The sequence below is a fragment of the Dipodomys merriami genome, unplaced genomic scaffold (assembly GCF_024711535.1).
Source record: "Dipodomys merriami isolate MVZ:Mamm:240054 unplaced genomic scaffold, mDipMer1.0.p SCAF_11, whole genome shotgun sequence".
Classification (NCBI taxonomy): Eukaryota; Metazoa; Chordata; class Mammalia; order Rodentia; family Heteromyidae; genus Dipodomys; species Dipodomys merriami.
The window spans coordinates 27,758,440-27,772,150 of record NW_027202382.1 but is presented as its reverse complement, the minus strand read 5'-3'; the positions used below and the strand labels follow the sequence as shown (position 1 = coordinate 27,772,150).

Below are 13,711 nucleotides of genomic sequence, written 5' to 3'. Positions count from 1 at the left end.
CCTCCCTGAAGTCAAGCCCCAGGGCCAGCACAACAAAACAAACAAAAGGAATGCAGTCCAGAATTATTTGCTGAGTAGTCTCCTTTAATTTAGTCTCCCATAATCTGGAACACTTCTTTAACTTTTCTTTTTCTTATAACATGGGTGATTTTGAAGAATAAGTTATCCTTGTTTCCCTCTTTAGAAAGCTGAATATGTTTCAATTGACATTTCTTCATGATTAAATCAATTTATGAATCCCACTTGGGCTATTACATAGGTGATGTGTTTTTCCTCATACCGAGGTTCACACAGAGTCCATTTGTCTTGATTTGGTCAGGGTACTTCAATTTACTGTATTTTTTTTTTCACCTTACATCTAGTATGCACCCCTGTGGGAACCTGTTCTTAAGACCATTCAAATAATCTCTTAAATCTTCATTGAGTAAGCAGTCTGTGAGAAGACACTAACAGAGCAGGCACATATACTTCTCCAGAACCTCTTTTCTAGACTTAGCATACATTGGTGATTCTCTGTTAGCAATTTTTACATAGTATTTAGTTATTGGTGTTCTGTGTAAGCAAGATTCTTCTCTTCTCTTTTTCAGGCAGCTTTGATTCATGGATTCTTTCTGTTCCCCCTAGTGATGATCTGGTCTTTCCTTAAGCCTCCTCTTCTTTCCCCCTTTTTGTACTAGAATTTGAACTCAAGAGACTATACTCTCTAGGCAGGTACTCTACCATTTGAGCCATCCCCACGTCCTTATTTTTCTAATTTGTTACTGAAATTATCCCAGGTATGCAAGTGGAAACCCCTTCAAGCTGAGTCTCCTATTCTTTGGCAGGTCATCATCATTCTTTGGAGCGCTTTCTTCCCTGCTGTGGACTTAGTTACATGCTAGTTTTCTTGGTAGACAGTTTCACTATAAGCTTGATGCTATGCCAAAGAGTAGATATCAAAAAAGCATGGTTAAGTTGTGATTCTTGGAGGTAGCGTGCTTTTAATAAATAAAGAGCTGGTAACTAACAAATGTGGCACTGAAGGAGTCCAGGTGCCGCTGTGTTGCGCCAAACACTGAGTGGTATAATGTTCTTTGGTAAAATGAAGAAGTAGCATACAAACCTAAAGATGGGAATGTAATGGGAAGATAATAATGTGTTTGAGACAGTGTCTTTTGGTCTCTCGTATCTAAAATTGGTGCTTTCAATATTATCATTTCTTGTAGTGATTGGTAAGCTTGGCTGAGGTCCACATAGCCCTTCAAAGTAGGGAATGTGGGCAAGTTACACATTTCAAATATTTGATGATAATTAGTAAGTGAAAGCTTACTTTAGAAAACAAAATTCAAATGTTCCTTCCATGGAGTTATAATTTCTTAACATCTTTTCTTTCAGTAATGATTTAATCTTGGAACTTCTATCTTTAAGGCATACATGTAAGTGTGTGAGTTTCCTTTTTAGAAAATAAGACCTACTCATCTGTGAGAACAGAAGCTTTGTCTGTGATAGAATTACTGCTTAAAAAACTTAAAGGTGAGTTCCTGATAGTTCAGATTAGAAGATCATGAAACCTATTTTAGAAATTCATTTTCTGCTTTTGTTTTTTCTCTTTAACATACAAATTAAATATATATATATATATATATGTATATGCACATGCAAGTAGGATATATAAAGCTAATTGTAAAGAATTAATAAGCTATGGTAATTTCAAAGTAACAAAGTTTTTGTTTCTATTATGAATTCTGATTTAATCTTGGTCAGTTACAGAAAGTGATTGGCAGTGTATAGTAGAGCTCATGTATGCATCATATAAATAAACATAATGACACTCTGGGTAGAGGATGAGGAGTTATTTTTAACAGTTACTGGAGACATCAAATTTGATTGTAGCTAATTTTTGTTTCTTTTTCATACACTTCATTTCTTCTTTTTCTTTTTTGTTTAAACCTTATCTAGAGAAGTAAATTTCTTATAAAAGTTTGTTGTTTCAGTGATAAACCTATTAATGTGTATTTGTCACTGGTTTGAAAAATAAAGGCTGTATCTCTAGTCTTCTTTCTAAAAAATTATTTTAACCTATTGATTAAGAATGCAGAGGAGAGAACATTTTTCTCTACAACCTTCCCTTAGCAATTACAACATCTCCTCTAGGTCTCTATAAAGCATGCCTTTAGGTTCACATAATCCCTTTCCCCTTGGAATTAAAAGAACTGGCACTTAGTTAACTTATTACTGACTTCTCATTTTTCCTAGTATGTATTAATATGTACTAAATATTCTAGATGAGGAAAATTAGGCTTATGATTAACTAACTTGCTGGAAGCCACACCCCTAGAAAATGACAGATCCTTGTAAATAAGTTTCTAAAATTTTCAGGTGGCATATAGCTCTTACAAGCTTTCTTTGAAAAAATTTGGTAAAGAATTATTTATTTTAAGTAATCGAATCATTTTAGCTGAATATATTTAGTAAGTGACTTTTTGTTGTTTGTTGTTAAAATGACTTTTGTTGGTATGTGCCTTGCTCTGATACGTCCTTAAATTATTGATGGTAATGAAATACTTATTGAATACGTGATTACTGTATAGGTCTGTTAATCAAGGGGTTACTTTATGGTTGGGGGGGTTAGGATATGTGGAGGAAAAGTAGTATTTTTGTTCTTGTTTGTTCTAAGAATTTTTTGTTTGTTTTGGTTTTCCTCAGAATCTAAACAGTGGGACAGTTTGACATCTGAATGCAGGGTGCTCCTGATTGAGTCTTTAGCTACTATGAACACAGACAGCAGACCTGAGCTGCAGGAAAAAGCATCGTTTCTGAAGAAAACACTTGAAAATCTGGAGTAAAGGGGAATGGGAAGACTTAAACAAATGCTATGGTCCCTGGGGGTTGAAATGGTGTTCTTTAAAAAAACCAAGTGGGGAAAAGTAAAGATTAATCTGTAGCATGCATCATTCCTTGGCTGAAATAATAACAATAAAAAGCCTTAAATTTTGCTCTTTACTAGCTTTATTTTAATCAACGTTTTATAAGTATGTGGACTAAGTGAGCTTAGTAGATCCTGGGGTGTTTGAGCTGTGGTCATAAACGAGACTGTCAATAGTGGCAGTTAAAAGGAATTAATAAGCCAGGTGCCGGTGGTGCATGCCTGTAATCCTAGCTACTCAGGAGGCTGAGATCGGAGGATTGCTGTTCTGAGTATTGCTTTTTGAAGACAACCTGGGCAGAAAAGTCCTCATGAGACTCTTAGCTCCAATAAACTACTCAAAAAAAGTCAGAAGTGGTGTTGTAGCTCAAGTGGTAGAGCACTAGCTTTGCATACAGAGAGGCTCAGGGACAGTGCCCTGGCCCTGAGTTTCAAGCCCCAGAACCGGCCAAAAAAAATCAAAAACAAAAAAACAAAACCAAATACCCGCAAAATCACAGGGCATTTGGATAACAGTCTTAGGCCTGGATCCAAGCTGAAGTTATTTTAGGAAGGGACCCTCTATAGCACATAGTTTAATGAAGAAATAAGCATGGAGATGACCCAGTTTCCTTTTTGCGGTTTGTGCTAAGGACAGAACCAGGTATTAATGTCCTTCCTAGTGTACTTTCCTGGGTAGCCTGTTGCCAAATTGGTGTTCAATCTGACTTGCCCTAGAAATTCCCAGCATGAAGTGTATCTAGGATGATGTACAATAGTCGTTGGGCCAGAACTGACCTGACTCATCTACTGGGCCCTTCAAAGCCAGAAGCTGGTCTTTTTATGTGTTTAAATAGTTAAGTTCTAGATTGTTTAGCACCTTTACGGGTTGAGATAATAACTCTGTCTCTAATTGTTATTGAAATCCTTTTGAAGGCACATGAAAATAGATTGGGACAAGATTGTTCTTTCTGTCTGTGTCTGTGGTTATGTATTTTGCAAAAACAAACCTCTCAAAACAAAATAGCAGACTGCCTTGATTTAGACTATTTGTAATCTCAAAACTGTAAGGACAACTTAAAATTTTCTGTCATTTTTCTGCTAACCATATGAATTTAAAAGGTAAAAAGAAAGTGACTGGAGAATTACTTTTTTTCCCTTTTTAAAGCTAACATGATACTACTCCAAGTAAATAATTGCAGCCAGGTTCTTTGGCTTTAATTTTTCCTTTCCTTCTGCTGGCACCTGCCTGTAAGTGTTCAAACCTAAGTGTTTATGGCAAGCTGAGAACTCTCTAGCTTGCCTTCTATTCCTTTTTTTGGGGGGTCTAGTTGTGGGGCCTGAACTCTGGGCCTGGGCGCTGTCCCTCAGCTCTTCAGCTCAAGGCTAGCGCTCTACCACTTGAGCCACAGCGCCACTTCCAGCTTTTTTCTTTTTGCTTATGTGGTGCTGGGGAATCGAAACAGGGCCTCATGCATTGCAAGGCAAGCGCTCTACCACTGAGCCACCTTCCCAGCCCTTGCCTTCTATTCCTAAGCACAAGACTGACATATTCAGTACTCTGCTTATTTAAATGAACACCAGGCATCTCCATGTTCATTATTTTTTGGTGGAAAGTCTATATTTTTTAGTTTTAGTAGTCTCCTTTGATCAATGTATTTTAAGGTTTTTCACTATGACACATAATAAAATCAAAATTTTTACATCATGAGGTAGCATGTGCGTGTGCATGTGTATGTGTGTCTATAAATATAAAATCGTTAAAATGTTTTGTGAAATAATACATAGTTGGTGTATGTGTGATACACTTTTATGTCAGTGTCTATTTCTCTTCTGTCTGTTTCTTAGATCCACTAAATTCAGTTTCTAACTCACAACTGCGTAACTACTCACAGTTGGAAAAAGCGCTGCTGTAGGTAGTAACTGAACTTGCCTGGATTTACTCTGGGTTGCTTCTGATTGGGAGAAGGGTTTCCACATAAGAAGTTCAGTGTTTCTTACCAACATCATCCTTGCTGATACTGAAAAATGATCGTGAGCTTTGCTAGCATTGTGACTTTTAAGGAACCTATCATGGACTTGCATTTGAGAATGGTTTTTGCTTGGGTTGGGGGCAGGGGTGAGGGGAATGGGAACCAGCTTTGGCTGTTCCTCAGAAGTCTGTGGCCTCTCAGGTCTTGGTGTTTTTCAGATCAGTATTTGCCACCACTAGGGGCAGACTTTCACATTCAGTACCTCAGTACCTAGGATACTTTCTTCTTCTTTTTTGGTGGGGGGAGGGGAAGGAGGGGTAGTATGGAGGAGCGGAGGGACAGGAATGCCAAACGGGACAAATACTTGAGAAAGTAAGGTGTATGGGCAAGGATTAAAACCTTGTCAATTTTTGTGCTTTTCCCCCATTTTATTTAATACTCGGGGTTTCCCTTGGTGCTAAGAGCGGTGCTAAGATGCCAGAACCTTAGTGCTTACAGCAGTTGAGTTACATTTCTTTTCACTTCTGAAGGCCATTTCTCATTTGTATACTAACTTGACCAGCCAAGTCTTTATTTACGTAGATAATAATGCTAAGTTCTATTTGGTGTGCACACATTTATTTTAGAGTTACTTGATACTTTGATGCTTCTCTTCTTGCAGATGCGTTAGTGCTGCTTGTCCCACAGACGACTGGTTTTGTAAAGTCTGTTGCTGAACTTCTTATTCCTGGCATTAGTGTACTTAGTGATCTACACACATGTATTGATAGATGAAAAGAAGATGCCTAAAGTGAGAAGATTTGGAAATAATCATGGAAATGGCATATAGCTCTATTTTGGTGTTAAAGAACAGCTGTTTTAATGAATATTTGCTTCCAATTTGCAGATCCAAGATCTACCTATAACACAGTCTTATCTGCATAAGAGTGCTACCCAGTCCCCCTGCTTTGCCCTTGTATCTTTTACTTATGTACTTACTAACAAGAACAAGAGAAGAAACAAACATATGACCTTGTTTTTCTGTTCTAGTTGCTCTTTGTGAACACTGCCCTCTGAGGGACATTGCTATCTGCTGCTGTCACAATATATTCATGCTGCTTATTAAATTCAGGGAGTTACTCTGATGGTGATACTTGCTGTAATGTACACTGTTGTTAAATGGATACATGGAACTGATTTTTGTATTTTATATGTGATGTCTTTGCAGAATATGTACTTAGCTAGTGATAAGACTTAATTTTAAAAGAAGTCTCCACTCCCATATCCAAGAAGATATTAAATAGTCAATAAAAGCTGGATGGCCTGTTTTTTTGAAGTGATGCAATAATTTTATTATTTTTACCACTTCTCTAGGAAAATAGTTCAACTGACTAGTTATAAGGAAAGAAAGAAAAAAGTCCTTATTGCATGCCTTTTCTGAGCTAACTCTAGTGAGTAGAATTTGCTAGCTTAAGTGTCTGGGAGTTTCAAGGTGAAACAGAAGTGGTGAGACATCTTTAACTACAGCCAGACACCTCAAGAAAAGTTGTGATTGAAAGATGATTTTCTGTTAGGAGCAATTTCCTGTGAGTATATGGAAACAATAGAAGTTCTCGTTTTGACTAAGATTAAGCTGCATGGCTATACAGGCAGTAAGCTGAACAGGTCTGAGGTGGGCATCCAGGTCACATGTGGAGACAGCTAAACGCCTCCTGGGAGCACCTTCCTGGGATGATTTTCTTACTCTTCCCATGAAGGTTTCAAGTTGATTGATTGGGACAATGATGACCAGTTTTCCAGACAGTGATATTTATGGAAAATTTAAAGCATTTCTTTACTTTGAAAATGGTATGTTTCAGGGCTGGCTAGGGTGTGGCTTAAGTGATAGAGTTCTATCTAGCCAGCACAAGGCCATGGTTGAAACCCCAGTACTGCTCTCCTCTCTTCCAAAAAAAAAATATGTTTCTTATACACTTAAGTTGTACTCATAAAACCATTGGGAAAAAAAATGTGAAGGAGGCTGGCTCCATGTTAGAGCACCTGTGTAAGCAAGTGTGAGACCCTGAGTTCAAACCCCAGTACTGGCCCTGCCCCCGAAATAGTAAAGGAGAATGTAAAGTTACCGCTATTGTAACACAGTTTTATAAAGTACTTTTGAAAAGTATAAAAGCAAGTTTGGCTAATAGTAGTTTAAGTATCTAATTCTGTTATGCTACCTTTGATTCCAGAACAGTTTTCAAATACAAGAATCTTTTCTGAACTTTCCTTTATTTAATTACTGTGGCTTGAACTGAGGGCTTCACACTCTTGCTGAACCTTTTTCTCTGCTCTTCCCCTTGAGCCACACCTCCAGTTCTAGCTGGCTAACTGGAGATGACACTCCATTTCTTTCTGCCTGGGCTAACTTTGAACTTCGATTCTAAGATCTCAGTTTCTGGAAATAGCTAGGATTACAGTCATGAGCCACTGACTGGCTAATTAAAGTAATTTTTCTTTTATTTTTTTATTGTTATTATAAAGTTGATGTACAGAGGAGTTATGGTTACATAAGCTAGATAATGAGTATTTCTTTTTAGACAATGTCACCCTTTCCAAGTTTAAAGAAGGATTTATTTCCATATTGTTGCTAGCCTTCCAACATAATAATTTTTTATTTCTTTGGAAGTGGTGTGTAACTTTACTGTTTGTTTTCATGATTTTCTTTAGATTGGATTTTTAGCATTCAGACTGTGATGTACTTCAGTGTGCTTTATTTTAATCTTGTTCAAGAATTACTGAGATTTTTTACCTTTAAAAGCATTTTATGCATTTGACATTTCTGGGAAGTCTGTTTACTCAAGTAGGCTTTTTCCTATACTATACACCCCTTCCTCTTTGGACCTTCACTTAAACAAATGTTAGATCATTTGTTTTTCTTCAGTTCTTGGTTACTGAATTAAAAATCCACCTTTTAAGTTCACTAACTTTCTCATGGCCATTCTAATATTAAAGCCCACTCAGTGAACTTTTCTTTCAGATTTTAAAAATTTTCAGTTTTAACATTAACCTTTTAAATATATGTATTTTGCCACTCCATTTAACATTTTGGAAAACAGACCTAGCTACAATGACTGTATTTCATTAAAATGTCTGCATTTACACAACTGGGTCATTTTGAGTCAGATCATTGTGGATCGCCTTCTCCTAACCTCACTGTTGCAGCATTTGGGGTTATATCCTGGAGCTTGAGAATGTAAGGTTGTGGAGACTGTAGACTGTTTCTGCAGAATTACTTTTGACAGGCAATTAATGTGGTTAGACTCAGATTACAAATTCTTACACTGTTGGTGGATGACAGAACCTAGTTCTTTCTATTCGTTTTTCTTAGCTGAGCTGAACTGTTTGCCATCTGCTCTGAGCATAGATGGTGGAGAGGTCAATTAGAGACTTAAGTTTCAGAAACTCAGGTTTCTCTTCCCTGTCCCTTTTGTCTCCAGAAATTCTCTCTCACCTCTTCTGTCTTCCTAGGTGGGAAAGATAGTGATTCTCCATGAGAGCACCAAGTGTCCTGTTCCTTCCATTGTTTATACTTCTCATCCTCAGAACCAAGCCCTGTATACAGTCAAGAAACTCACAATGTGCCTTTCATGTTTTTTTGGCTCTCCAAAATCTGTCTTTCTGGGAGCTAAGAAGAAATGTTTCTTTCGCGATTTTGGAATGCACATAAGGCTATATCAATCATCTATTGGTGATTATGGAGAGGTCACTAATTGTCCTTGGTAAACAAGGCTGTAGTACACATTCTTGAACTCAGCTTTTTTCAGTTACTTCTGTTGAAGAATTGTTGGAAGTAGACTTAACAAACAAGAATTTAAGAGTGCTAAAGTATTTTGTTACTTAAGTGGAATGTGGCAGAAAAGGTAATCATTAATTTCTTAAGTAGCCTTTTAATCATTTATTCTCAATATTTAGGTACACAAATGGATTCGTGATGACCATATATGCAGTCATCATTAGCAAAAGGTTGTAAAAGGATTGCACAGAAATATCAACTATAAACTGTTCTTGATATGCTTTTAGGTCTTAATTTTAATCCTAAATGTTATGGTGCTTGCTTTTAAATAAAGAAAAATATCACTGAGTTACAGTAGTTAAATGATATGAAATATTTTAAAAATGCATGTAAAGCTATGAAACAGTTTTTTCTATTTTCCCTACATGTCAACAGTTATAAAAAGAGTGAAGGTAAATGGCAAATTGAGGCCCACTATCTTAGTTAATAGACTATATGACAGTGTACATATTTCCTAGAATCATTTCCTCCTTGAATTAGTTTATTAGTAAATTTATTATTTTTTTGCCTATTCTGGTTTTAACTGATTTATGTGTACATGAAATCATTTTATTACTTACCTAGCTATCTTACAGTAGTGGCTAGAGACTGATAACCCAAGGTCCAAGTCAGCTTGCTGCTGCTTTTTGCACCCTGGTCATGTGTTTGTGTTTTAACTGCCTGCACTCATGCAAAGTTGAATAATTGTAACAGAGACCATAGGTCCACAAAGCCTGAAATACTGTCTTCTCTTTTAATGGTCTTTGAGAAAAAGTTTGATGTCTCCTAGAGCAGTCATCGAATACTTTGAAAATGCCAAGGTATTTACCACATAGAATAGAATTACTGCCTTGGAAAATATTCTCCATGTAAGTGGCACTGTGGCTCAAGTGGTAGAGCGCTAGCCTTGAGCTGAAGAGCTGAGGGACAGCGCCCAAGCCCAGAGTTGAAGCCCCATGACTGACTGAAAAAAAATCTCTAGCAGGCTAGTTTTGTGAGCAGTTTTAAGTTAATAGACACCTTGAATATTTATAAGCTAAGTACTTTAACCATTTTACATGGTTATTAAAAGAAAAGATGGATGATCTGTGGTTTATCAGCAAATTCCTGGGAAGACACAAAAGATCAAATCTCAAGAAAAAATAGACAGTATGAACAAACAAGTAGCCACAAAAGCCCAGAACCATATGCTGATTTTAAAAGCCAGTTATTCACCCCAGAAAAAGAAGAGAAAGGAGGAAGAAGAGGAGGAGGAGGAAGCGGAGGAACAACAACTACAGGAGGAGGAGGAAAAAGAAGAAGAAGAGGACGAGGAGGAAGAGCAACAACTACTACTCATTGAGTGAGACAAATGTTACCATGATACCAAACATGGCCGAAAAAAGAAGATGGAGACAAACTACGGAGCAATTTATGGATATAGACATCAAGATTGTCAGCAAAATACTAGAAGCTGAAGGGAGTAATACATAAAAAAGTATGATTCATCATAACTGGAAATCATGAAGTATATAAGATTGAGTTAACATGACAACTAGTATACCCCAATAATAAAGGATGAACGTCACATGGTAATTTCAATAGATAAACCCAAGACACTTGACAGAATCCAGCAATCCATGTAAAATATTCAGCCATTAGGAATAGGAAAGAGCTTTTTATCAATAATGAGCATTACAACAAAACAACATAGACAGCTTGTCATAATACTGTATATTGAGGTTATGTGGTATAGAATGGAGAAAGGCGGAATGTTGGCTCCCAGATCAGGGGAAAGATGAGGATGTTTACTCCTGCTGCATCTATCCAACACTCTACTGGGGAGATTAGTCAAGAAAATGAAATACAGGGCATCCAGTTTGGAAAAGAATTAAAATGTTCCCAGGCAACACTTTTGTGTATAGAAAACACTAAGGAATTAAAAAACAAAAACAGAGGACTAGTAAATCAGTTCAACAAGGTTGAGAGTACCAGATTAATTTACAGATGTCAACTTTATTTCTATAAAGCGCCACTGGGAAACCTGTAGATTAAGAAAAGTTTTATTTGAAATAGATAATTCTTTATTTGAAAATAATAGGAACAAATGATGAAACGAAAAGTACTTGTTTTGGAGATCTGCGCTTTCTTAAATTACAGAAGACAACTAACTGCAAACACATTATTGTTCAGGATCAAATATTTAATGTTAAGATGGCAATTCTCCAAATTAATCTAGAGAGATCAAAATTCTACCTGGATGCCTTGCAGAAACCGACTAGTCCTAAAATTCAAAATAATCCTAAAATTCATATGGGATGAAAGGGACCCAGGTTAGTCAAAACACTGAAAAAGAAGAGTTGGATTATTCATAGTGTTTCATTTCCAAATTTACTGTTGATCCCTGGTAACCAAGTCTTATGTAGTACTTGACATAAGGATAGACATAAAAATCAAACAAAGTAATAAAACCAAATCCTTGTGTTGATTTATTTTCAGCAAGATATCAAATTCATTCAACAGAGAGGGCAGTCTGTTCAACAAATAGTCCAACTGGATATTAACCTGCAAATGAATGAATGAAGTCCTTCACACTGTACAAAAATCTCAAACTGGATCAGATTTAAATATAAGAACTCATAAAAATATTAGAAGAAAAATGAAGTAATCTTTATAATTTAGAGTTGAGCAAACACTTCTTAGACATGACACCAAAGCTCAATTAAGAAACTGAAAATATGTAAAAGTTGATTGTAGGCATGTCCATTGCTAATAAGATTTTATGTGTACATTGAAATATATTGAATAACATTTGTGGATATTTTGAGTAAAAAGTGTGTATCTTGAGCCTGGGAAGGTGGCTCAGTGGTAGAGTGCTTGCCTTGCATGCATGAGGCCCTGGGTTCCATTCCTCAGCACCACATAAGCAGAAAAAGCCAGAAGTGGTGCTGTGGCTCAAGTGGCAGAGCGCTAGCCTTAGCTGAAGAGCTGAGGGACAGCGCCCAGACCCAGAGTTCAGGCCCCACAACCGACCAAAAAAAAAATGTGTACATCGAACAAAATGTCTGATATCTTGTTGAGACATTCAGTGATTTATTAATGAATTAAGACAATAAACGTCCTTAATTTTGGAAACTAAAGTAATTTCACAAATGGAAAACCATATGACATGCAATTCTAAGGGTATCTTCTGCTTTGGCATTTTCAAAGCATACTGTCAAGATATTAAAAAGAACTCACAGGGAAAATTATTTGCAAATCAGATAATCTGGCAGTGGATTTGTATGTGTATAATATATACAAATATATACACCTATATACATACACACAATATATGAAGTGTTCTTACAATGGAATCATAAAAAGGTCTACCCAGTTTTTAAAATGGACTAAGCATTTGGATCTGCATCTATTTATTCAAAGAAGATAATGAATAAGCATATAAGGAAGTGCTGCAAGGCAATACTAATTATATAGTTGCAAACCCCCCAAAATGAGAATTTACTTTGAATACACTAGGGTAACTAATAACAATGTGTTAGTAGGAAGTGGAGAGATTGTAATCCTCATTGTAAAATGGTGCAGCTACTTTTGGACCAATATGGTAGTTCCTCAAATATTTAAACATAGACCTAATAATGTAGAAACTTTATTCCTAGGTATCCAAGAGAAATGAAAATGCATCTCCACAGAAAAACATACACTGTATGAATGTTCATAGCAACATTATAATAGCTAAAAATTTGAAATAGTAAAAATATCAACTGCTGAATGGTAGTAATTAAAAGTGGCATATCCAGGCAATTATTTGGCAATGTAAGAATGAAATGAGAAAACACGAATGGATCTTGATAATAGATGTTAAATGAAAGAAGACAGTTTATGATTCAGTTATATGAAATGTCCACAATAGGCAAACCTATAGAATTAATTTTGTTTTCACAACAGTATACTGTTAAATAGAAAGCCATGCAGAAGAATCTGTAAGAAATAATCTGTTAAGAAATAAAGATCAACTATATTGATGGAGGGGGGGAAATGGAACTTGAGAGCAAAGCACAAACTGGACATTCAATCATCGCAGAGGGAAATAATGCCGACAAGTATTTCCTTAAATACTAAGGTGCCGTTCAGTATTACACATGGTGTCCAGACCTACAGTGTAAGCTGCTTGGAGACTAATGACTTACACAGAAAAACAAAAGAGCAAAGGACTTATTAACAGTGAACATGACATCCAGAAGGGAATGTTCGTTCCCACTGTAAAATCATGGAAATTATTTAAACATTTTTATGCACCTTTCATAAAGTAAGATACTGTCATAACATTACTATTTTCACCCCCACTATCTAGTCTAGCCTGGTGAATAGGGAAGAAAAATTATTAAATTGAAATTGGGAAACAAGAAAAGAATAGCAAGAATAGGAAAGCTGAGCATGAACTATTACATTGCTAGCTATTTGTGAAGGGTTGGGTGGCCACCTGCATGACTGTATTTAAGGAGATATGTAAGGAGATGATCAGTGGAGAAAGAAAAGTTTGAAGGTACAAAAGCTAGGTAAGTCTTTGGGAATAATTTTATAATACAAAATAATGTAAATATAAAACCTTAAATTTTTTTTTTTTTTTTTTTGGTTCCAGTCGTGGGGCCTGAACTCTGGGCCTGGGTGCTGTCCCTCAGCTCTTCAGCTCAAGGCTAGCGCTCTACCACTTGAGCCACAGCGCCACTTCCAGCTTTTTTTTCTTTTTTGCTTATGTGGGGCTGAGGAATCGAACCCAGGGCCTCATGCATGCAAGGCAAGCGCTCTACCGCCTTCCCAGCCCCACTTTTTAGAACTCTTTACCTGCTCATAAGGCTATGGGTGTCAATAACGAATGAAACCATGTAGTGGACACTACCAGTGTTTAAATGAGGTAGGTAATTTCGTGTGATTTATAAACAGCCCTTAAATGTAACCATTGTACTTTAAGCAAAGTCTTTCTATTTGAAACAAGTGGACAGAGACATAGCTGTTAGCTGGGAAGAACAATGCTCATTCAGACCCAGAACTTCATAGCTGTTGGTTCAAAATCTGTTCAATTAT

At 36.5% G+C, this 13,711-nt stretch overlaps 1 protein-coding gene across 3 annotated transcripts in view; it reads left to right on the top strand.

The window, feature by feature from the left end:
- Nucleotides 1-2,974, top strand: part of Ecpas (Ecm29 proteasome adaptor and scaffold) — a 103,231-nt gene extending 100,257 nt beyond the window's left edge. For all 3 annotated transcript variants that reach the window (XM_070011525.1, XM_070011512.1, XM_070011515.1), the window contains 2 exons: nucleotides 1,441-1,512; nucleotides 2,686-2,974. In XM_070011525.1, the coding sequence (XP_069867626.1) occupies nucleotides 1,441-1,512; nucleotides 2,686-2,825 (212 nt within the window). In that variant the 3' untranslated portion in view covers nucleotides 2,826-2,974. The remainder of the gene's footprint in view (nucleotides 1-1,440; nucleotides 1,513-2,685) is intronic.
- The last annotated feature ends 10,737 nt before the right edge of the window (nucleotides 2,975-13,711 follow it).